The sequence below is a fragment of the Anguilla rostrata genome, chromosome 7, assembly GCF_018555375.3.
Source record: "Anguilla rostrata isolate EN2019 chromosome 7, ASM1855537v3, whole genome shotgun sequence".
NCBI classification, from domain to species: Eukaryota; Metazoa; Chordata; class Actinopteri; order Anguilliformes; family Anguillidae; genus Anguilla; species Anguilla rostrata.
The window spans coordinates 35,628,458-35,654,217 of NC_057939.1; the positions used below are offsets into that span (position 1 = coordinate 35,628,458).

General features: G+C 41.6%; 1 protein-coding gene, 1 long non-coding RNA gene and 1 other non-coding gene across 4 annotated transcripts; 2 read left to right on the forward strand and 1 right to left on the reverse strand.

Moving 5' to 3' along the window:
- ptcd3 (pentatricopeptide repeat domain 3) lies at nucleotides 1–25,106 on the forward strand. 2 transcript variants are annotated; one of them, XM_064344146.1, is made up of 24 exons: nucleotides 1–198; nucleotides 1,480–1,532; nucleotides 1,810–1,849; nucleotides 1,959–2,004; nucleotides 2,098–2,166; nucleotides 2,638–2,742; nucleotides 3,153–3,276; nucleotides 3,619–3,728; nucleotides 3,877–3,938; nucleotides 4,734–4,821; nucleotides 5,137–5,197; nucleotides 7,452–7,534; nucleotides 7,623–7,767; nucleotides 15,250–15,300; nucleotides 17,938–18,027; nucleotides 22,315–22,343; nucleotides 22,505–22,611; nucleotides 23,024–23,102; nucleotides 23,193–23,283; nucleotides 23,595–23,680; nucleotides 23,762–23,913; nucleotides 24,044–24,085; nucleotides 24,209–24,367; nucleotides 24,915–25,106. In XM_064344146.1, the coding sequence occupies exons 1-24, from the start codon at nucleotides 164–166 to the stop codon at nucleotides 24,973–24,975; spliced, it is 1,968 nt and encodes a 655-aa protein (XP_064200216.1). In that variant the 5' UTR covers nucleotides 1–163; the 3' UTR covers nucleotides 24,976–25,106. The 2 variants fall into 2 exon arrangements, with proteins under 2 accessions (XP_064200216.1, XP_064200215.1); XM_064344145.1 differs by lacking the exon at nucleotides 1–198 and adding an exon at nucleotides 1,051–1,207.
- LOC135259603 (uncharacterized) lies at nucleotides 17,375–17,958 on the reverse strand. Its single transcript, XR_010331338.1, has 3 exons — nucleotides 17,846–17,958; nucleotides 17,563–17,598; nucleotides 17,375–17,440 (listed from the first exon to the last, which is right to left on the reverse strand). It is a non-coding gene; the product is annotated as an uncharacterized LOC135259603 (long non-coding RNA).
- Nucleotides 22,770–22,911, forward strand: LOC135260163 (small nucleolar RNA SNORD94). The gene has a single exon (XR_010331500.1). It is a non-coding gene; the product is annotated as a small nucleolar RNA SNORD94 (small nucleolar RNA).
- Nucleotides 25,107–25,760: the final 654 nt, after the last annotated feature.

Here is a 25,760-nt window from a genome sequence, read left to right on the forward strand (position 1 = left end):
CAAGTCAATGGTGTTCCACAATTCATATTTGTAATCAGTCAGTAAATTTAATGGATTGCGACCGATCATCTTAATTTTTACACGGATATTAAAGCAAAACCCGGGCATTGAGAGAAACAGTGATCTCCAGTTGGTTGGTCGTGTTGTATAAAAATGTGACGGCATGACAAAATTAATCAGGTTATTCAATCTGGCAAGGTAACGAATCTGTCCAAGCCTACTTCAAATATGAAGAAAAAAAATATTATAAGAAACGACTTTTAAAAATTGTTTTAAAAAACGTATGGTATTGTATCTTTACTATCTGGGAAACCCAGACATAACAAATCAAAAATGTTAGTTTGTAAGAAAAATATCTGAATTGTAAAAAGTTTGACTAAATGTTCGAATGGGCATCAAGACTCATTCCATTCGCTGGTTTTATCCGTCCTTGCATCCCTTCGTTGCGTCCTTTCCCAGTATGGATCCAGCCAAAATAATTTTTAATGAACAAATTCCATTAACTCAAATTAAATCAATACGGGAAATTTACGTCGATGATTCCAGGCGTTAATTTCAAGTATTTTGACCCGTTCGGCCTCACTCTTCATTGCGCCTTACTAAGGACACAAGGAAAGGAAGCAAAAACGGATAAAATAAGCGATTGAAATGGGCGAAGCCTAGTAACAGGAAACAGCCTCTACTGCGCATACTTGAATTCAATGCAGAAATCAAAGTGAATTAACAACGTCATCGGTCCATTTTTTGTGATCATACATTTCATTATGTGCAACAGTTTGTGAAACAATGGTTGTTTTGGTAGGCTACATAATTCTTGGGAAATATTTCTTAAAATGCGAATCTTTTATTACAAAATGCATGTTTTCAATCTGCTTTTCATATGAACGATAATGGTCGTCAATCGAGTTTCAAAATAACATCAAGGACGTTTTATTTTGCCTACAAAAGTCAGATATTCCCCATTCACTTTAATGGGAGCTCCAATGTTTTGCCCTCAAAACGCGCAGTACAGGCTTACTTCCGGGATTTGACAAGCTTACGAGAAAGCTTAGGTTAGCTGAACGCCTGTCTAGTTTAATACGCATGTCAATGCCTTCCCAGAGTTCTTAGGTGATACAATGGCTGCTCCGTGTGCTAAAGCAGGGTTACATGTCCATATGAGTAATAGAATATTTATTTGTAAATTTGAACAGTTATTGCTTCGGAGGTAAGAATAATCTGATACATGTGATATAGCTTTCATTTTTATTCAAATAAAATGTGTGTCACAATTGTCTGTTTTGCTGCCGATTGATCCACATCGTTTGACCTGGTTGTGTTTGGCTGTGTCGTTCAGTTTCTTAAAATGTTGCTACCGTTAGCACATGCATGTTACGGTTCGCTTTGTTCGTATTGTGTTCTGCTTTTTTAAGATTTCCTTCCAGGTTTTGTTTTGTTTGTTTTCTATGGATGTATTTAAACTGGCCTTCTATTGTACAGGAATTCTTCCGTGACTTCAGCCTTAGGCCAAAACGCCACAGTTCCGAAAGCAGGTAGGCATGCTGTTAGTTTGATAAGTCTAATTTTGTTAAGCTAAACCTATAAACAACTGAAGTTTGTAGAAGCAGAAGGTAATGCTTATAACTACGTGGTGTCTTGTATCATATAAGTTGACGTAAAGTCTGATGGTGTTAGCCATTAGCTAGCTTGGCAGTGTTGGTATTGATGGGCAGACAGTCACATAAGCCAGTAAGCCGGTTTTCAGACCTTAAAATGATTTGATATGTCGTAAATTGTAAGTCGCTGAGCAGGGGATATGTTCACTCGCAGGCTCTGTGGAAGAGATTGTCATTCCAAAGAAGAAGACATGGTAGGTGCTTTCTGGTGGTTGAAAGCATTTGACAGATTTTCTCAAGACAAGCTTGGAAAATAAACACTTGATCTGTTGAAATAATGAGTCATTCTTTTGTCTTCAATAGGGACAAACTAGCCGTTCTGAAATCGCTTGCCTCCACTGTCAACAGGGTACGGTTTGTATATTATCTTGCCTCCTGGGTCAGTGCTGCAGTTGTAGCATGTAATCTGTGGTAAACAAAACAAAAAATATATTGTTTTTAGGATCCCACTGCATCACGATACATGTTCCAAGATGACCCCTACCTCACCCCAAGGACGACTATTGAGTTTGTGAGTAATGATGCTCTCCAGCGTTTCTGTAAGGCTCTTGACCAAACACTACCCTGAATGTAAACTTGATGTACCTGACCTAACCTTGGGGTTGTTTGAGAGCAGAGGGAAAACATTTTGCTGAACACATTTTTTTAATGCTCTTTGCCATTAGTCAGAAAACAAGTTTAAATTCCAACTTGAATTGGAAATATGTGCATGGTACAATATCTAAAATGTAAACCACATAGTTTCAGAAAAATGCTTGTCCTTTAAGAACATGTTAATGGCCGTTTGTTGCACCATTTTGTTTCAAGAGTACTCTTGTTTGCCAGAGTATACAAGATTTTGAAATGCATTGATAAACCCAGACCAATTGGATGCTTTCAGTCTGCATCTATAAGAAATGTTCACAGAAGCAGATAAGAAGTCATATCCTTGATTTAAAAATAAATGCATTTTTAAAAAATGATCATTTTGATTTCTCAACAGAAACTGTATTCCCTCTCCCTGGAGTCTGGCAGGAATGCTGCAAAGTACATTATCAACACTTACCCTAAGTTCTTCCTGAAAGACTTTGCTGAGCCTCATATACCTGTAAGTTTGTAAGTTTATGTAGGGGAGAATATCCTGACTGAAAAATGGTTGCGTGAACCATTCTAAAGAAATAATTTAATACCCTTTTGCTGCTCCCAGAATGACAGGAGATGTTATACAACTGTAACGGTGGGTGTATTTAAAAATATGCTTGATGTTTTATGTCTTCTGCTGCTAAATATGTAGTACAGTGGTGATATTTGTAAATGCAAAGCATAGAAAATGCTTTTCTGAGTCTTTTGTAACAGCCTTGTACTAGTTTTATTTTCTAAGGGCAGTGCTTTCCATCAGCCGCCACCACCAAGATGGGCCAAACACCACCACCGTTTTCACATACTCCAGTTATATTTACCATTTGACATTTTTGTGTGTATGAAATGCCAAATTCTCTCCTGTAACCCCTCTTGTAGTGCCTGATGCCTGAGACCCTGGAGCCTCAGATAGAAGAGGTGAGCGAGGCTGCACTAGTAGAGAGGATTAAGCTGAGGAAGGTGGGCATGGCTGTGGACCTGTTTGATCAGCTCCTCCAGAATGGTGAGTGGACCAGCTGCCTCTCCCTCACGTCCCCAAGCCTACAACAGGCTCTGTGTCCATCTTTCAGGCAAGTGGCACACACCTTGTACACCTGATGCACTGAATTTCAGAGCTATTGAAATAGACTAGACCTGGAAAAACTGTAGAGGGGATAATAATAGTAATGTAAGTCTAGGAGCCGTTAACTAGTGCAAAAAATGATTTGGTTCAGGTTTTGATTATAAAGTGCTGTTCTAGTGTGCTGGGTTATCAGCGCTCATAGGAGTATTAGTGTTTTCTTTGTGTTCCTGCTTGGCACAACAGAGTGCGTGCATGTCAAGTGGCTTTCTCCTCCTCACATAGGCACAGTGGTGTCCACCAACACCACAAATGACCTGCTTGATCTGATCTGTTTCTATGGAGACTTGGACCCCATGCAAGGGGAGGCATCCAAGGAAGTGGCAGAGGATCAAGTATGTGTTCCACAATATTTTGACACTGAGGCGACTACCAACATCAGTAGAAAAGTCAGGGGGGTGGTGGAGGGTGTATCTGGCAGGTGGTAGACTGTAGACAAAGTTGCCAGGGGTTTTTAGCACACCTCTGCTCTGTCTTTTACAGGAGACTCCGAGGAGGAGGGGAGCGGACCATAGGGTAGGCAACCTCCTGGGCAGAGTCTGGAGGTAAGACTCGCTCACTTTGAGGGCATCCAATGATGCTTCTCAGACTGGGTATTGTAATTAACTATTAATTTTCTGGAACAATTGTATTTTTAAGCTAACGCACAGGAAGGTTTTTGGGCTTACCAAGCACCCACGTAGAGATAGTACTTGGAAATCTTGACTTCAAGATTTGGACTGGATTTGGCACATCCAACCAAATGCTTTCCTCAAGTTATTTAGACTGTGTCTTAAGAGAACAAGCACGGAACCGTCCAGACCCACGGCGCAACTCACTTCCGCAGACACATTTTAGCTCGCACCACCAGCGCATGCGTCCCACAAAACGTCCCTCCAAGGTCGTCTGTGAGTGAGTGAGTGACCACAATTTTGTCCCTCAAAGGTCGTCAGTGAGTAAGTGACCATTAGCATTATGCAAAATGGCTGTTACTACAGTAAGTGACAGTAAGTAACTGAGCTTGTTTTGTCCTTGAGTTCTGGGAGAACAAGTTTGCTGCAAGCAATATGGGTCTGCAGGGGGCCGTCCCTCCAGGCTAAACTATTCAGTGCCGTGGTACAATGAGACATTAACAGAGGTCTGGACTCACTGTGGTCAGAAATAGCTTTTTATACTTAGCAAAAGTGGGTAGGTGTCGACTGTAATGTTATGGTCAGTTGGGCTCCTTTATTGTGGCCATCTTTATCAGCCCCTACACTTAATCGCATGGACTGTATGGACACATCTGTACTTTTCCTAACTTTTAAGAAGTAAATCCTCCTGATGAATAAAAGTTTCAAAAAGCTGCTTGTCTCTCACAGAGAGAACAACAATGCAGAGAGAATATACAACCTGATGCCGGAACGAAACGAGAGGGCCTACTGCGCTTTGATCCGAGGCATGGTCAAGGTAGGAAATTGGTAATGGTTAACAAGGAAACCCCCAGGAAAGCATGTGGTGAGAATGTATTATGTATTTATGCGTTTGTTTAGTCTATCCAACCAAACACTTTACCATAGTTTTCTAATACTTTTAAGTCTATTCAGGGAAGTCTAAAATGATGTTCAGCTGCCAGCTATCAAGAAAATTATAAATAAGATTTAAAAAAAATAAATACAAGTTGGTGAGATTTGTTTTTTACCCTTTTTAAATAGAAATACTCTCTTTAGTTTTCTCTTGTTTCTGGATTGTGTAAATAAATGTAAGTGTTCTGTGTTTCTGCAGTATGGAGCTGACACAAAAGCCTTCAGCACTTATATGGACATGCTGAATAACAGACTGACAGGTAAGTCCATGCTGGATAACTTAAATATAATTTACCTTACAGTCTAAATCGACCATTTCGTTCATTGAACCAGTCTGAATGCCTTCACAGTGATTACTAGAAACATTGTGTGCCAGGAAATTCAGACTGGCACCATTTTAGTTTGGCGTCTTTTCATGAAATGGTTTCATGTATTAAATCCACCTATTTTATAAATTCATGCAACTTGGGGGAGAGAAACCCTTGCATGAAAGTTAATGCAAATAAAAATACTTGCAACTGCCAAAACCACCATGTTATTTTGAGCACTTGAGTGTCGCTTTAAAAAAAAAAAAAAAAATGTCTTTGGTTCATTCTGTATGCTGCTACTTGCATTTATTACGATAGTTACAAACTAATAAAGCATGATTTATTTCTGTAAGTTATTAATGTTACCGGTTTAAAATTATTTCATGTTCTGTAAAGCCAGACATTGTAATAAAATCCTACAAAGCATGTAGACATCATGGGAAATATGAATATGGGTGCTTGAAGTAAGACAAATGCAGAAATGGCTGTTTGCACTTAAGATAAAGTTTAAAGATAGGAATTTCATAATGACACTCCAAAGTCTTTGATTCATGGAGTTCCCGCACATGTATAAAGGATTGATTTTAACTAGGGCTGTCAATCGATTAAAATATTTAATTAATCACAAATTAATCACACATTTTTTATCTGTTCAAAATGTAGCCTACCTTAAAGGGATATTTTTCAAGTGTTTAATACTCTTATCAACATGGGAGTGGACAAATATGGTTGCTTTATGCAAATGTATGTTTATTTATTATTGGAAATCAATTAACAACCCAAAACAATGACAAATATTGTCCAGAAACCCTCAAAGGTACTGCATTTAGCGTAACAAAATATGCTCAAATCATAACATGGTAAACTCAAGCCCAACAGGCAACAGCAGATGGGCATATTGACATGCTAAATTTAACATTACTTAGTAATATGAGTACTCACACAATGTAGTGTGTCCAACTTTACGCTTATAAAGGTTCAATAAAACATCTCGGTTTTTTTTAAGCATTAACACAAAATGATGGACCTCAATGCATCGCAACAGCAGACACATTGTACAACAGGTACATTGGTCAGCTAAATTTTCCATTACTCAAAGATCATTCCCTTGATCCCTCGCACTTCTAAAGCAAATCACACAACGTAATTGTGTCCAACCTCACATGGGGAAAATAAAGGCTCACATAAACATACCCTTCTACTATATGGGATCAAAACAGGGTGATATAAACTAAACAATAAATAAAGTGAGCAGGAAACAGTGAAAAGGGAGTATAATACAGAACTAGCACTCGAACTAGGATATTGCAGTTAGACTATCCATTTCTTTGGATACAACAGGTAGGCTATATTTCTATTTCTTTGCACCGAGCCAGTTGCTTAAACAGACAAGCCTGTTTACATTGTCGGACGACAAGACAGCTCCCTCCTTCTAAACAATATGCCCAGACAATGAAAAACTGCGTTCACGCTGTTTCACTCGGGAAAACATGGATTCCCACAGAAAACACTGCTTTATTTTATTGTTAAGGAGTATATTAAATGAGTAAAGAGTGAAACCGCGAAACCAGTTAGGCTGCAGTAGTACTGAAATGTAAATATGGTATCACTGTCAGGTATTTCGTTATCATTTGCTGCATTTATTTCTGAGCAAAATAACGTTTTCTAGCTAAGCTGGCTAGAGAAAAAAGTTTCTGATGCATATCGTAACTTAAATAAATTTCACATATTGCTATAACGAATGGGAAACATAAACCATACTAACACATATCACATAATCACACCCCCAAATGAAAATGCATGAAAATCCTAAATACACCATTTTTCTTTCTTACCACAAACTACAAATGCCGCCATTTATCTTAATGTGACGTAACCAATCCGGAAGTCGGAGCTCAGAAATGATGCTTGAATTTTCGACCTATAATTCGACCGGACCTCGTTTTTTACTAGTTAGGAGTTGTCTTGAACGCAGCATAAGGGTCGGGCAAACGTTCATCATAACAGAATGTACGTTTAAAAAAATGAGTGGCCTTAAAACGAATTTGCGTTAACCCGTTATTATCACGTTAACTTTGACAGCCCTAATTTTAACATTGCAAAGATGTAGGCAAGGGTGTGAATACCAATGTACATATAATTTTCACTTTAACAAACAAAGATTATTTTTAGGAGCATTAAGAATTTTGACTTTCCCTCCCCTCAGCCGATGTTCACACCTTCAATGCTCTGATCAGTGCTGCCCCAAATGTCCGGGAGGATTACCACGAGAAATGGAACCTGATCATGGTGAGTGTGGAAACTGCCAGCCTTGGAGCCAACATGGTGCTTGGCAGGAGGCACCATAGGGTGATCTTGGTTCATCTTTGCCCCACAGGAGCTACTTAAACATATGGAAGAACAGAAGGTCAGGCCCAACTTACTAACTTTTAATGCAGTGCTGAAGAGTCTGCGACGCTGTGGCTCTCTGGCGAGAACTCAGGCCCTGCTCACACTTGCTGAGATGAAGGCCCTCGGCATTGGTGAGTAATACAGCCATGTAACGTCCAGTGTCAGCCTGACTGAGCCAATAGAGCGGACCGTTGTCCACCACACCAAAGAAATGTATGCAGTTGGCCTTGTCCGTACCTTCCTTGCAGCATTGACAAACATTGTTAGTAGTGGTGTAAAGTATTGCGATGGCAGGTATGCCATCCTGCCAAGTCACGCCTTGGCGGAGCGGCATGCCCCATACCTATACAGCACAGAGACTTTGGCACTTTTCAGGCTTTTCTACAGAAATAATCTCAATAATCACCAACTCTCAGCCCTTAAAAACATTCATTTCTATACCTTCTGACCTTATGTCAACAGACAGAATTCACAAACAACTTCACAAGTCCGCACAATAAAGCCCCAAACTTTGGGGATTGCGTGTTTTCTCCTTCTGCTTATTTTTCCTGCCCGATTACATCATCACAATGCCCCAGGCCCACAAATAATGTAAAATAATAAACACCAGCCAATCATTTACCTATACCAGCCAATCAAAATGTCATACACACACACACACACAAAATGGACTTATATCTTTTTCCCCACGAAAATTCCCACTCTGTACAGCTAGTCAGTTAGTGGCTCACAGTTAACGTTGTGGCCTTGGGACTGCTGAGTCACAGGTTCGAATCCCACCTTGGGAAAATCTTTCATTTCTCATGCACGCTTATTCGCTCACTAATGATTGTCTCTTACTTTCCACCTATTGCCTTTTCCACCTATTGATTTTGCAACTTATTCTTCTGGATCCTTGGGCACCAAATCTACCCCGTCTTTCACCAAACATGTACACTGTATTGCGATATAACCATCTACACGTTCAGTTAACTGGCTACATTTGCTTTCATTGTGTGTTTTCTGGCCGGCTAGAATATAGCTAGGCCATATGGAATAAAACCGGAGCTGAGTTGTGCTTACTGGCCTGCATTTAAAACCACGAGCACATGACTGCATTAAACAACTTCTTATTGCAAAGTTGTTCATGCCCATTTAACTAAGTATGTGTTAAAAACTGTATTCCCTTATGCAATATTGACATTCTAATTATATCAGACTGTTCAATGCATGCGTTTCAGGTACACATGCAGAATTTACATATTTCACCAAGACAATTCACACCTTGGACAGCTACTTCCTTTGTGGTGCACTGGTAATGTCGTTGCCTTGGAATCGTTGCCAAAGTCAGAGGATTGAATTTAACCCAAGGCTCAGGCAAATCTTTCATTTCTTATGCACACTTACTTGCTAACTAATAATTTCCAATTACCCTTTATACTATTGCTTTTGCAGTTATCACAACATCACAGTCTTCAATGCATATGTTTAGCAAAAGTCACGCATGGGGGGCCAAATGCATTTCATGACAGCAGATTTTTTGATTTCTGGAACTTGCAACAGCTGACCACTGTGGCGTTTCTACCAACTACTTCTTTACTTGGCTACTGTAGAAAACATTATCAGCACATGCCGCATTTTACATTCATGACACCTTGCCCTCTTCTCTGTCTACCGACATACAAACAATTACTACGTCTGTAGTGTCTACAACACCCCATTCAAAACATTCAATTTAAAAACATGACTCATTTATAATTATAACTAGTAGTAGTCTGCATGAAAAAAGTACATTGGTACTACTTTTATGCACTATTTCACAGGCTTCTTCAACAACAGCATATACAGCATATACCATCCAATAAGGAAACTCGGTCATGGTTACTATAATTCCTTTGTACAATAGTCTGTGATCATGTCAGACTTCACCAAAATGCCCATTCTGCAGAAAACATACTGTTTAAACTATTCAATTCAATCATTCGTCTTCATGTCTTTGGTACACAAGTTGCCATCTCGGGCGCTGAACATTTTGTAAATGAACGCTCGTTGGATGACCGTCAAATCAGTGAGTACTTACAGTGGGGGGATTTCTGTTGGTGCCAGCCTGTTATACTTTGAATTGCGCCACCGCGCCGGTTGTTTCAGCCTTTGTTTTATATATATATATAGCAAAGCGCTAGCGCTAAACAGTAAATGCTGATCAGACTGTACGAATTCACACAAAACCATAATCCACGTTTCTTCAAGGGTTCATTTGCCTTTTTACACCCAGATCCGCTGCACTACTCATCACAAATTATGCGATAGAGTTGGCCCCTCAAAATCTTACTCTGCCTCCCAGTCACACCAGTCTACATCCGGGACAGCCTATGATGTATGCGTGCTTGCGTGTATGTATGTGTACGCATACTTCTCATAGTCTACATTTCTATGCATTACTGTTATCAGTTTGTCATTACAAACACACTGCAAAAACAAATGATATCTGAAGAATACATTCTCAACGTACAAAAATGCCAAGTTACTCACACATTCAAACCACTATGTCATTACCACTTGCACAGTCTATGCTTGCCATTAAAAGTACTGATATCAAAGTTACAATAAGCAATATTGGCAATTTTCCCTAACACAAATTAAACATGCTGTATTCCAATGCAGCTATCCAATGCTTCCATAATTATTTAAAGTAAGTTGGCCCTGTGCTTTTTCATCTTACCATGTGAAGAGAACTTGGTCATTGAAAGCATCTGTCATATCGAAGTGTGAAATAGCAATAATTTATAGTGGGAATAATCTTGCAGAATAATTTCAGTTGTTTTACACCGATGTATATTTTTTGTAATGAATACACAACATGTTTAAACAACTTCCTGCATGCAGTGCTTTGGGTGTATGGGCAGCACATCTAGAATGAAATGCATTAATAAAATTTTGTTTAGAAAATTATGTTTAGAAAGAAGATATGTTATTGTTTAGCATTGCAGAAGAAATTATAGTATTGTACTTCTTTGGTGAAACTTCATGTGAATATCAAGCCTGTAGTCTGGGGTGTAATTTCCACTGGGGACGGGGGGGAACATGTCCCCCCCCCCCCACACTTTTTTAACCGCAAAAATCGTGCTACTATTTGGCCAGCCACCAGATTCCGGCTGAGAATGTGAATTGAGCTGCTGATTGTAAGGCCCTGATATAGCCTACTCCAAAAAATTGCCACAGACGAGTAGCGGACACGGACAGCCTGCCTACGCGGTTCTATAGTACATTTTGGTGTCTGTGGACGCGGACGTGTTCCACGCATACGCACTTGAAAAATTGCTCACTGAATGAGGAAGCGGCAGTTCATAAAAAATGAAACGCCAACAGCAGTTAAATTTAATGTCTTTCTTTGGAGAGGTGATGAAAAGAAAGAAAGGACATGTGAGTTGGTTGATTAGTGAGTACAGTAAAACAGCATGATTTTTCTATTAACCTATGTAACGAGTCCACCTCCACCTTAAACCGCAGCAGGTATCCGTCAACAATGTATGAAAAGCAGAGTCTCTCTCGCTGCTAGTTTACTTTAATGTTAGGGCGTTTTTACACCTATAGTTCGTTTGCTCTTGTCCGAATCAGTTGATGAGTTTGTAAACTTGGGGCGTTTTCCCCTTGGTTCAGTTTCTTTTTACACAGAGAAAAATCCTATGTCGTATATTTGCTGTGATTGCAAATGACACATTATCTATCGATAGTGCCACAATAACGTACCATAGATCTGTCAGGCCTATTCTTCAAAATATAAAGTAAGACAGTTTTTCTTATGCATATTTAGTACTATTCTGGCAAAATTTAGCATGAAGACCAATTTAATTATTTCCCGGATTTTGTATTGGTTACCTTAGTCCCTAAATGTGTGTAGAAATGCAGGAAATGGCATTCAAATTGCAATTTTTTTTCTGGGGGAGTACCTCCAGACTCCCCGTGTTATTGTGCCCCCCTCACTTCTCAAACCAAAGTTACGCCTCTGCCTGTAGTACATTATTGGGACAAACGTATGTGTGGATAGGTTTGTAAGATGCAATATTTTTTTCATAGACTTAAGCCTCCTATTATGTTCAAATTAACAACTTTCATGTTTGGGGTCAGTTTGACCCCAGTAATATAAACCTGCAGAAAATAATTGTAACTGAAAGTGTTACCGAAGTTTCTCTCTCAGCTACTTCAGGCATTTCTACTGACTATCTTAATACCCCAGTAAATAAAACATGACTCCCCCCATCCTCCCCTTATACATCAAGTATTGATTTTATGACTATTGCGAAATATGCAAATGACTGTACAATCTCATTCATTGACCTAAAATGGAAAACAAAGTATGTTTTGGTGTTTGCAGGGCTTTATGTTGGTATTAAGTGCTCATTAAAAAAGAAAAATAACATTTGGAAAGAAACGCACCTTTTATTATCAAGCGTAGTAACATTTTATGTTCGGGGTCAATTTGTCCCCAGGAAAAAATATTAAAAATGTCAAACATTTCAAATGTTTAGGTTCAGATAACACTTCAGAACATCAATAAGTAGGCTAACATATGACCGTTATTTAATATTGAAGAAACACCAATAAAAAGTAAATTAATAACCAGAATTGAGTTTTGATAAAAAATGAACATAACAGCTCAACTAGGTACCCGTGGGTATCAATTCTTCATTCAGACGAGATAGGTGCAAGTTTGTCACGCTCCTGTAGACCCTGCCTTGTTTCCCTGTCATCAAAGCGTATAATGTGGGAGAAAACATGAAATGTCTCCAGAGACATTGTGGCTGGAAAAATTGCCCTACCAGTGTCAGCATTCCAAAGGCTTACTGTTGCTTCACCTTTTGACTTGTACACTCCTGCCAAAATAAGCAACCCAAAATAGGATTGCTAGTGGGTCACATCCAGCTCTTTCCAATTGTCACCACACACATGCTTCCCCTCTAAGTTTGTCATCTCAAGAATATCCTTCTGCATTTATGGTGTTATGAAGAGTTCAAATGCAGACTTTGTCTTGTACATGACTGATAGCATATCTGGTGGGGCCTGGAACCATTTTGATGCCATTAGCAGCACTAAGTCTACCCTGGCTTTCAACTGGGGATCCGAACCACAGTAGTTCTCCATTTTTGGAAATGAACATGTCAGTTCTTGATGGTTGAGAGATGACAGGCGTGTTTCTTGGGGGTTGAGAGATGACAGGACGGTTTATTAGTGGTTGAGAAACAAAAGGAGGGTCAGAATGAAGCCTTTGCGATACCACATTCTCATCATCAGAGCAGGATGCCACATAGTCAGGGTCTTCCTCAACATTATCCTCAGTCTCAGACACATCCTCATCTAAATCACTTTCACCCTCCAAGATCTGTGACAGAACCTCAGTAGCAGAAAATATACACCTCTGTCTGGTGGTCATTGCATTTGTGCCTCAACTAAAGATTTTGACAAAGAGAAATGGTTTAGAGGGCTGTGTGTGCAGCCCATATTATAAGTTTGCCCCCACCCCCATGTTGCGAGAATGATCAGAGATCTCGAGGGAACTATGTTTTCTCCTCACACACAAGCATGCTCTCTCTCTCACTCTCTCACTCTCTCACACACACACACACACACACACACAAATTCATGTGAAAGTGCCCTCAGCCAACACAACAAAAACAAGATCAAAATGATGGTTTTATATATCAATAGAGTTTGGGGTCAAAATCACCCCAATAACACTGATGCGTGCAACATGTGGAAAGGACATTGAAAATATTTTTTTCAGTTAATTTTATGTTTGCCATGTTTTCCCCATAAAGTTAGGAAAAGTCATGAAATATCTAGCCAAAAAAATATGGCAACCATATTTTTAGAGACAGTAAACATTGAATGGGGTCAATTTGACCCCAAACATAATAGGAGGGTTAAATATAAAAAATGTGTCTTTTTATTTTTTTTTTACAGGGGCGACATAGCTCAGGAGGTAAGACCGATTGTCTGGCAGTCGGAAGGTTGCCGGTTCAAACCCCACCCTGGGCATGTCGAAGTGTCCTTGAGCAAGACACCTAACCCCTAACTGCTCTGGCGAATGAGAGGCATCAATTGTAAAGCGCTTTGGATAAAAGCGCTATATAAATGCAGTCCATTTACCATTTACCATATTGTCTCCCCCCACTCCCACCCCAGCCTTTTGTATATGCTGCTAGGTAAGTGTTGTCCTAGGGATCATGAAGTATTCTATGTGTGTTTGTATGTATGTACAGTATGTATGCATGTACTGTATGTATGTGTCTGCAGCATTATATTTACAATCGCAAATTTTGGAGAGGCTATCCATTTTGTGAAATTACCTTTACAAGCAAGCATGAATATAACCTTTGTGGTGTATAAGTATTGATCAGCTGTTGAAAACATTCATTTAAATGATGTGTTCTTCCATGCGGGCATTTTTTTAAGTGATACGTTTGACACTCGGGGCCAACTTACTTAAAATAATTTCGGAAGCATTCCGTAGCTGCATTGCTTTGGAATACAGCATGTTTAAATTGTTTTAGGTAAGATAGCCAATATTGTTTATTGTAAACTGGCTTAATTTTGATATCAGTACTTTTAATGGCAGGCGATTGTGCAAGTGGTAATGACTTGCAGTGGTTTGTGTGTGTGAGCAACGTGGCATTTTTGTACGTTGAAAACATGTTTTATTTCAGATTAATACTTTACTGTACTCACGTACATTTTTGAGATATTAGTACTTTGATTTTCCTGAGACTTTATCATTCTTTTTTTTGTAAAACATACGTAATAACAGAATTTAATTTGAAATCTTAGCAAATTACCCTAGACCCGTAAATCATCACTCCATTCATGGTGCTCAGTTTAGTTCAAATTAATCAAAGAATTGGTTTTCCTTTGAGAAGGTAATGAACTGCCAAGCAAAGTTGGCTTTCATAAAGACACATCTCGCCATCAATACAATGGCTACAGTAAACTATTAAGTGGCAGCAGGTAAGGATCACCCACAGCTGTATGTGTGGGATATGCCTGAATCAGTGTACCTTTAAACTAGCCTTTACATTGTAAGTTGCTCTGGATAGGAGTGTCTGCTAAATGATGGAAATGTAGTGAGCTAACGTTAGCTGTGAAGTGACCTGGCCTACTGCTAAGTTGGTAGATGTTCAGTTTTTTTATTTGTTTTTTTTCCCCTGATTGGATTGCAACTCCCAATATGACGAAATGGGTAGATGCAAGAAGATTTTTCTAGGTTCTGCAATCTTTTACTAGCCATTTGTCAACAGCAAATGCTGCTGTTCCACATTTTTTGGTACAACGTTGTGCACCTACTTCAAATTACTCTATCCAGTGAGTGGCATCAATTGTAAAGCGCTTTGGATAAAAGCGCTATATAAATGCAGTCCATTTACCATTTACCATCCACTAAAAGCTTAGCTTAACTGTACTCATACAGCAAACCTTAGGCCTCAAGAAATTGTCCCCCACCCAATGAAATTGGAGGTGGCGACACTGCATCATTGGTGGGGGATAACATGTTTACTATTTGCTTGTCTTTTTTGTTACAGTCTTGCCTGTTTCATTCTAACTTGTCAGGCTCTAACTTGGGGGTTTTTCTTCTCTTACAGAGCCCAGTTTGGCCACTTACTGTCATGTCATGGGAATTTTCTACAAAGCAGGTAAAAATCAAATGATTAGTTGCTAGTATAGATTACGCCAATCATTAGTACTATTTCACCATTTGCCATGCAATTAAATACTGAATGTGTCTAACACCAAGCTGCCTCTGACCTCTACACCACACTGTTTCTCAAACCACTACACGCACTCCTGCTGTAACATCTACACCACACTGTTTCTCAAACCTCTACACACACTCCCTCTCTAACCTCTACACCACAATCCCTCTCTGACCTCTACACGCACTCCTGCTCTAACATCTACACCACACTGTTTCTCAAACCTCTACACGCACTCCTGCTCTAACATCTACACCACACTGTTTCTCAGACCTCTACACACAATCCCTCTCTAACCTCTACACCACAATCCCTCTCTAACCTCTACACGCACTCCTGCTCTAACATCTACACCACACTGTTTCTCAAACCTCTACACACAATCCCTTTCTAACCTCTACACCACACTCCCTCTCTAACCTCTACACCACACTCCCTCTAACCTCTACACCACACTCCCTCTCTAACCTCTACACCACAATCCCTCTCTAACCTCTACACCACAATCCCTCTCTAACCTCTACACCACAATCCCTCTCTAACCTCTACACCACAATCCCTCTCTAACCTCTACACCACACTCCCTCTCTAACCTCTACACCACAATCCCTCTCTAACCTCTACACCACAATCCCTCTCTAACCTCTACACCACACTCCCTCTCTAACCTCTACACCACACTCTCTCTCTAACCTCTACACCACAATCCCTCTCTAACCTCTACACCACACTCCCTCTCTAATCTGTTCACCACACTGTTTTTCTTACCTCTACACACACTGCCTCTCTAACCTCCTCTGCACCACACTGCCTCTCTAATCTGTACACACACTCCTGCTCTAACCCCTACACCACACTGTTTCTCAAACCTCTACACCACAGTGCCTCTCAAGCCTCTACTCACACTCCTGCTCTAACCTCTACACCACACTGTTTCTCTAACCTCTACACACACTACCTTTTAACCTGTGTTCACCACACTCCCCCTCTAACCTCTACACCACACTCTCTAACCTCTGCACCACACTCCCTCTCTAACCTCTACACCACACTGTTTCTCGAACCTCTACACACACTACCTCTTAACCTGTGCACCACACTCCCTCTCTAACCTGTACACCACACTGCCTCTCGAACCTCTACACCACACTGCCTCTCAAGCCTCTACTCACACTCCTGCTCTAACCTCTACACACACTACCTCTTAACCCGTGCACCACACTCCCTCTCTAACCTGTACACCACACTGCCTCTCGAACCTCTACACCACACTGCCTCTCTAACCTCTACACCACACTCCCTATCTAACCTCTACATCACACTGCTTCTCTCACCTCCTCTGCACCACACTCCCTCTCTAACCTCTACACCACACTGTTTCTCTAACCTCTACACACACTACCTCTTAACCTGTGCACCACACTCCCTCTCAAACCTCTACACCACACTGCCTCTCTAACCTCTACACCACACTCCCTATCTAACCTCTACATCACACTGCCTCTCTAACCTGTACACCACACTGCCTCTCAAACCTCTACACCACACTGCCTCTCTAACCTCTACACCACACTCCCTATCTAACCTCTACACCACACTGCTTCTCTAACATCTGCACCACACTCCCTCTCTAATCTCTACACCACACTCCCTCTAACCTCTACACCACACTCCCTCTCTAACCTCTACACCACACTCCCTCTCTAACCTCTACACCACACACTCCCTCTAACCTCTACACCACAATCCCTCTCTAACCTCTACACCACACTCCCTCTCTAATCTGTACACCACACTGTTTTTCTTACCTCTACACACACTGCCTCTTAACCTCTACATCACACTGCCTCTCTAACCTCCTCTGCACCACACTGCCTCTCTAATCTGTACACACACTCCTGCTCTAACCCCTACACCACACTGTTTCTCAAACCTCTACACCACAGTGCCTCTCTAACATCTGCACCACACTGCCTCTCAAGCCTCTACTCACACTCCTGCTCTAACCTCTACACCACACTGTTTCTCTAACCTCTACACACACTACCTCTTAACCTGTGCACCACACTCCCTCTCTAACCTGTACACCACACTCTCTCTAACCTCTGCACCACACTCCTTCTCTAACCTCTACACCACACTGTTTCTCAAACCTCTACACCACAGTGCCTCTCAAGCCTCTACTCACACTCCTGCTCTAACCTCTACACCACACTGTTTCTCTAACCTCTACACACACTGCCTCTTAACCTCTACATCACACTGCCTCTCTAACCTCCTCTGCACCACACTGCCTCTCTAATCTGTACACACACTCCTGCTCTAACCTCTACACCACACTGTTTCTCTAACCTCTACACACACAGCCTCTTAACCTCTACATCACACTGCCTCTCTAACCTCCTCTGCACCACACTGCCTCTCTAATCTGTACACACACTCCTGCTCTAACCTCTACATCACACTGCTTCTCTCACCTCTGCACCACAGTGCCTCTCTAACCTCTGCACCACACTCCCTCTCTGACCTCCTCTGCACCACACTGCCTGGCTAACCTCTTCACCCCACCTTTGTCAGCTGCATCTGCCCGCAACCCCACCAAAATCATCTATGAAGTGATGGACGAGGTGTCAGGGAAGAGCTTTTCTGCCCAAGATCCAGATGATGGTATGTGGGTATTTGTAGAATTACATTTTTTTAACATTTAGAAAAAACTGCTCTGAATGGTACTGCATGTAATGGTATTTGAGTCATGCATAGAATTGACTTTTCATGTTAAATAAAAAATTTATGATTTGACTGATTAAATTAAAGACTGAGGTGAATCAATAAGCTCCTAATTATGTTGTTGAAGCATTGTCAGCAAGGTGAGGATTAATTGAAATGTGTTTAATTTTCCAAACCCAGTAGTTTTAATCGTTAACACCCTCGTTTGATGTCACTCTGAATATCGTACACAAGTGCATCAACCGTTAAAACACCTTACTTACCCAACATGTAAAATATACTTATTTGATTTAATTTGGTAATTATTATCAAATATATGAATTATCATTCAAATTGCCAAATTTGTTGAAAGGCAGAGCAAACTGTTTGGACCAACCTTTATCAAAAACTCACAACCAGATGTTATTTGTTCACATCTAATGTTCAACTACCTTAAAACAATTAACAATGGTTACAGATATGGACAGTCACACAAGAAATGAATGAGAGAAGATACCAAACCATATATTTTGTCCCAAAGTAATCCTAAATGCAGAAACAAAAGACCACGGAATAGTCCAAAAGAACCAGAGATGAAATGTAGAACAGCAGACCTAGATGCAGGACTCGGATGCCCACTTCCAACTGTTACAAAACTACTTCCTTCCAAGTTGCCCAAACAGATGTGTACAGACATTGTGTTAACTGAAAGTCCTTTTTGTCCTGTCTTACCTGTGATGAGGAATTTCTCTAGACATTTGTGCTGGTAAGGGTGATGTTAGAGCCCTGTTGTGTCTGGTAATCTCAACAGGCAGTCTTTAGAGCCAGTCTCCTGCCTGAGGGAGCCACAAGTGTGATGTGTGTGCGTGTGTGATATGTGTGCGTGTGTGATATGTGTGCGTGTGTGATATGTGTGCGTGTGTGATGTGTGTGTGTGTGTGTGTGAACCAGAGCGTCCCGCTTACAAAAATGGCCTTCGGACCCTGTCATCACTTGTCAGATGAGTATTGCAGACGTAGACTCTAACAATCACTCATAAGCACACCCTCACAACAAGCTCATTGGTCCGTACAGTGAAATTCCTAACAAAAACGTACTATTTGACACCTTTCTCCAAACAGGAACAAAAGTCAGTGTTACACCTTTAGACTGACACCTCAACACAACACTGCATTCAGCTGAGAAAACAACTGGATGGACGTAGTTCTTGTGGGTAATCCAAAGGTGGTGATTGGAAGTTCTGCCAGTTTTACCCCCATGAGAAACTGCTGACTGCTGTTCTCTGGCAGCGGAGGGAAGGTGGCCCTTAACCCCTGGAAAGGGGGCACCTTCTGTCAGTCAGTCCCACTTGACCATGATGAACATGGCAAATGGGAGCCATTGCACTTCCTACATCCACCTTCAGGGCTTTTCCTTCCCTAGTCCTGTACCCTTGAGTACATTCTCATTTTGCCCGGGACCTTGTGTGCCACACAGTCCACCATTTTCCCCAAAACTCTGGCTGTACAGGAACCTGTTAAAGGTAAATTCCTGGTAAGGCGGAGTTTTGGGCGCATAGTCCAAGGGGGAGAGGACCAGGGGCTCCCTCTCTTGCAGTGCGGACAGAGGTGCGAAGCTGCAGGGAATCCAAGATGGGCCAGACCTTTTCGCCTGTGTCTGGCCCTCAGCATGAACCACTGGAGTCCCTCAGGCAGGTTTCTTCTCTTTACTGTCCACTGGAGTGGTGAGGGAAGCCCATGGTTTTGCCCCAGGATCTCTCCATGCTGCGGGCCAATAGCAGGAGGGCTTTTACAACTTGGCGAAGTGTTTGTGGCATCTGCTCCTTTGTCCTCTGTCTGTTTGTGATTGTTGGGCGAGACTTGTCTCCATCTCCTGGAGTGTGCCAGTCCCCTCTCCTGGGTGTGGGGAGTCATCTGTGATTGCCAACTCCACCTCCTGCAGTGCAGTCAGGGAGAATAGTCTGCAATGGCTGTTCCCACCTCCTACAGTCCTCTCGTTTCCTGTGGTAGGGTGTTGCCCTCTGTAGCAGTCCTTGGTGGGGGGTGGTGCCATATCTGCACTCCAGGGACCTGTATGAGACTGATTTTGGCTGTTTCACAGGCTTCCTCCATGGCATCAGTGATGTCCTGGAAATACATCTCTGTCAGTATATCCATGGCGGAACTCCATGGGAGGAAAAGGGGACTGTCCTGGTTTCTCCACTTTCGTGCTTGCGTGCTGTGGAATCTGTGGGTGATTGCGGAGGTAGTGCTCTAGAGAGACTGCAGCAGGGTACCTCTGCATTGGAGTACTCTTCATATGATATCCCAAAACAAGGAAGTATAGTCTTTCAAATTGTGGCCTGCTGAGGTCATCTATTGACTCTTCGCCCAGCAAGGCCTGGATAACACGGAATTCCTCCCACCTTCTCTCAAAAACAAGGCACTCAGCACAGATCTCCCATTTAAATTTAGGATCAGTAGCAGAGGCTGGAAACTCCCTCATTTCTCTCCTTTGTGACTGGTCCATGTGTGGTTGTAGCTTAATTTTGAGACTTAATTTCAGAAGAGATTGTACAGTTGATGTCGGTTACCAGTCTGCTCACAATGTGTGGGACAACAAGGATTAATTAAAAATGTTAATTTTATGAATCCAGCAGTTCCAACAGTCATTGCCCTTGTTAAAATGTTCAGCACTCTGAATACTGAACACAAGTGATATTGCATGCTAGAACCCCTTACTTAACCTACATATAAAATATATTTTATGTGCTTTAATTTGATCATTTTCATTTTAAACATAATTATTAATTAAATCGCCGAATTCATTGATAGGTCAGTCTACAGTGAACTGGTCTAATCAACCAACAAGTCAAAACAATCTCTATATCAGGTTTAAGAAAAATAACCAAATTCACTATGAAGTAGTCAATTAGATTAATTAATTGAAATCATACGTTCTTTATTGAATGCAGGCTCACTACTTCTACATTACAAAACAGAAGACATTATACAAAACATTAAGCTATTTTGAAATACCAGAAAAGAGAGAGAGATGGATAAGCCAGACCATGCCAAAGTATCACCCACTTCTGGATTAAGCGCCACAGGATGAAAGGAAACCAGCCAAAGCATACAACCAAGTAACCACCACCAAAAGTAAAAAAATAAAAACTTTTTCTTTCTTCCTGTGGCGACAGTGTTTCTTTCTTCCTGTGGCGACAGTGTAGCATAGTGGGTAAGGATTGGGTGATGCCGAGTTAAGGGGTAGGAGAGAAGGGAAGGGGGGTCAAACTCATTTATGACAATGACTGGCCTACCTAAAGATTGCATTCAAACTTAGAGGAAACAGGAAAGGGAAATGTTAGGCATGTAGCCATGCAGGGTCTCCGACCACCGATATGGTGTCCTGTGTCTTCTGGTTTGTCCCTTCTGAGACAAACTCTGCAGGAAGTGAGACCCATAGATTGTCTGCCTAGATTCGGGTGGCGGTGGATTTTAAATTCCTCCAATCACATTTGCTTTGAAGCTTGGGACGGGGAGGTCAGGCCACATTCTTAGAAGCAATATGATATTGTATCAAATTCACTGTTTCCCTCTCTAAGGCCATAATCTAAGCACTACATATCTGAGAGCATGTTTTGAAGTTCTTTCATGCAGGTTTGGCTCATTTTCTTTTTGCTTTGTCTTTGAATTCTTCATTATCTACCAGATGGTTAGTTTTAGTGGCTCTATGTCCACACTTTCACCAATTAGGAGCCTATTGTTTCACCTCAGTCTTTAATCAGTTAAAACATTTTTTTGTTACCTCTGTAATGCTTTTCTAAAGAGCACAATGTGAATATTGGACTTATCATGGCATGCATAGCTAGCTATTTCCAACATAATGCTTAAGAGGGTAAATAAACCCCCTAAACATGAAAAGAGTAATAGTAATTAAGAAAAATTCACAACAAAATTCTAGGATTGCAATTGTGGTTGATACAAAACCCAGCATACACAGGGGGGGCAAGGCCCGAATTCGCGAGCCACTGAACCCACTGAAACGATTGCAAAAGTAGAATAAGGAAAATTCATGATGTTTAGTTCATCTGAGTACATGTAGATTTAGTCAATGGGTGTGTGGATATTTGTCTAATTTATGTACGAACATAATACAAATATCACACTATGCTTTTTTAAATTGACTGGATAGACGAGTGATGTCATTTGTAGGTTTCTTTTCTGTTGCTTTTGATTGTAAATTATTGATTTTCCTGATTTCTTTCAGTTCAGTTCTTCCCCAGTACCATGAGAATAGTAAGTCCTCTTCATTTTGAAATTCAGCACATTTTGAATGTGGACTGAAATGGGGGTCTGATTTTTAGACTGCAAGTATGAGTGATTATTTTTGTGATGCAGTGCATTGTGCTTTTGATCTGTATGTTCATCCTGGGCTCTGAACTCCTCTGCCTCTTCAGTGTTTGGACCTGAAGGATATTGAGCTGGCGTATAGACTTCACAGATTCCTGGGGGAAGGAAACAACTGGCAGCTACTGGGAGATTCCCACCAACAGAGCATGTACTAGTGAGTGTCTTTGTCCTTGTTCCATCCTGGTTCAAGCTTTACAGTGGGAAAGTACTGTAATGAGCTAGTCTGGTTAAAGCTTTACAGTGGGAGAAAGCTAGTCTGGTTCCAGATTCCCTGAGTTATTGTGGTCTGGTTTTCAGTACAGGGCAGTATGGTCGGCAGTGATGATTGGCGCAGGGGTACGGACCTCAGCTGATGATGGGGGCTGAGCGCTGGCTACTGCTCTGTTCAGCCGGCACGTGGCCAGCTTTCCTGGAGCAGGCGTCAGCGTGAAACAAACGCCAAAATCTGAGCCTCACAAACCACTTCACAGCAGCAAGCCTTTATTTTCATGCTGTCTGGGAGGACTCACCTTCACACTTTCCCATCTCTTTTGTTCTCTCTCGCTCTCTGGCCCACTCCAAAACAGTGGAAGGTTCTTCAACCTGCTCTGCATGATGGAACATGTTGATGTGGTGCTGAAGTGGTACCGAGAGATCACCCCCTCGGTGAGTAGGAACACACATCTACCAATTCAGTGAGTTTCAGACTTTGGTTAACTGTATGGTATATTTGACCTGCTTTTGTTGTATCTGCAGCTATACTTCCCCACCTCTCATGCATTTCGGGATTTGCTCCAGGCGTTGGACACTGACAACAGGCTGGACCTCATTCCGGAGATATGGAAAGGTTAGAAAGAATGAGACCGATTCATCAATTGGCCAAATTTAACAATGTCAGTTGATAATAATTTGACTATTTCGTTCAGTGCTTGAAAGTTTGTTAATGAACAGAAAAGGAAGAAAATGTAATCTCAGATTTCGGTGGCCAGGCCAATAAAATCTAATGAATTCAAAGCGATGGGCCCCTAGGGTCAGCCATTGGATAAATGGATGTAGCAGCATGTTTTTATTTAGTCTATGGTTTTTAGCTAGTTCTAAGACTATAGCATGATGCATAGTGCAGCAATAATGATGTTGTTGCTATGGCCTGTTCCTCAGACATAAAGCAGCTGGGTCATGCGCACAGGGCAGAGCTGGTGGAGGAGGTACTGACAATGATGGCCCGGGACAAGCACAGCCCAGAGGTAAGGGAAGTGGGGACGGGACACTGCTCCCTGCGCGGGACACAGCTCTTGCGTGCTTGACGTGGTCTCTGATCTGTGCAGGTCCAGGAGTCCTTTGCGAACTGTGCCCTGGACATGAAGAAGGTGTTTGAGCAGAGGGATCATTCTGCCAAGATGGCTCTGACGTGGACAGCCAGTGCTCTGGGAAATATCATCTCCGTTCTGCTGGCTGCTGCCAGGACACGGGAGGCCTGGTGAGACCGGGGGAGGCGGGGGTGGATGGAATTGTTTTTTGGGCAGTGCTGTACAGATATCACAATATTCAGGCCCGTTGACGTGAATCCAATTTTCAGCATGTCTCAAATGTACTTTAATTTCATACAGGGATATGCTGGAGCTATTCAAGAGAAACAACAGAGTCCCCACGTAAGTGCGCATTCACACTTTCTCCTGTTCTGCTGTACATATGCCTGCATGTGTGAAAAGTTTTTGGTGCTTCGATAAACTGTCTCAGTGTTTTGATGGAGGCCGGACTTGTCCTTTCCACAGGGCGGAACTATTGGAGGAGTTTGTGTGCTGCGCCCAGAGCACCAACAACCCCCAGCTGGCTGTGGAGCTGGTGCAGCTCTCCCACAGCTTCAGCCTGCCTACCACCACAAGACTTGCGCACAGGGTGGCACAAGAGTTCCAGCTCAGTGACGAGCAAAAGTAAGATGGCACACTGTACCACTTGCAACTGAAGTCATGAACAAACCAGGGACAGCCAGTTCACGTTGGTGTTGGTGCCATCTTTCAACTCTGCTGATTTGCACATGAAACGGTAGATGAGATGGCTTCATGGGTTCTTCAAGTCCCCAAAGCATCACCGAATGAATGCAAGGAGCTAATGGCAGGTGTGGTCCAGAGCTTGATAAAAACGCTTCAGTATTTCAATCTCTGGAATTCACCTCCCATTATACTCTCTGAAATGAGAGGTCTGGTCTGTGAATGTGCCGCCTCTCAGTTAAACCATGAACACCAGGTTGAGCCTTTACCTGTTGATTGAGCTGATACAAATTAACATCTAATTCCAAAGTCTTGACTAATTATTTCTTCCCGGCCTAGCTTTACGAATGTCAACTGTTGCTAGGACAGATTGTCTGCAATACTTTCTTTCGACCAGTACATATTTTTCTATCCGTGTCATATGTGGTATGAGTCTCTGTTCTATGTGCACATGTGGACGGGCCTGTGACAAACATTGTGTTCCTTTCAGGAAAGCTCTTTCAGAGCTGGAAGCCAGTGACAGTGAGAGCGACAGCAGCAAGGATGAATGATGTCCAATAGAAGGGGGCAGCAGCTCTTGCAGCCTTTTAGGCTGAGCTGTTTTCAAGAGCCAAAAAGGCTCATTTTCATAAAGCTACTGTATGTGTTTGTCTGAAATCTAATAAAAATTAGCTGAAACTTGTTTGTGTGTCGTGGTTTCAAAGGGCCACTTGGGGAATCTATGTGTAACTTGTGCTTTTTATAAGTGAGGATAAGACTCATATTTCGTAGTACTTTACCATAACATCTAAGGTGTATTATCGGGGAAAAAACTCAGCAGTTTACCTTAATTTGCAGTGTTAGCGAACTTGGTTTCTTATACCAGGTCTTGACTCCAGTAACCAATTCTTTTTTTAATCCAGTAGGTGTGTGGGTACTGAACAAGTAACAAAAAGCAGTCAAAATGGTTTGTTTTTTCAAACAAAAAGGAAGGAAATTTAAATCTCCAAAAATGTGGAAAAATATACAAAAAAGTCCTTTGAGTTTCACTATAAAAACCTTTATTTACATGGGCAGATTTCAGTTAAAATGGACCAACATGTTGCAGATTAATGTTTTGATAACTAAATTAAAAGTTGGGTTCTATGTCTGGTTCAGATATTTTGGCACACTTAAGCTAGATTGGTCAGAACAAACATTTTTTTGTCTTGTTGTCATTGTGGACTTTGGAGATGGGGGTACAATTTAATGGGGGGAAAAAAAAAACATGCCAATATTGCTATCCTCCCTTGGGCCCAATCCAGTGACAGGGCCTCTAAAAGTGTTCCTGTTGCTACATGGTGCCATGGTAGTGGGT

Coding starts and splice junctions, on each gene's coding strand:
- ptcd3 (XM_064344145.1), top strand. CDS start 1,119: ATGGCTGCTCCGTGTGCTAAAGCAGGGTTACATGTCCATATGAGTAAT. Junction 3,277..3,618: donor TGATCAGCTCCTCCAGAATG/GTGAGTGGACCA, acceptor CTCCTCACATAG/GCACAGTGGTGTCCACCAAC. Junction 23,681..23,761: donor GGGACAAGCACAGCCCAGAG/GTAAGGGAAGTG, acceptor TGATCTGTGCAG/GTCCAGGAGTCCTTTGCGAA.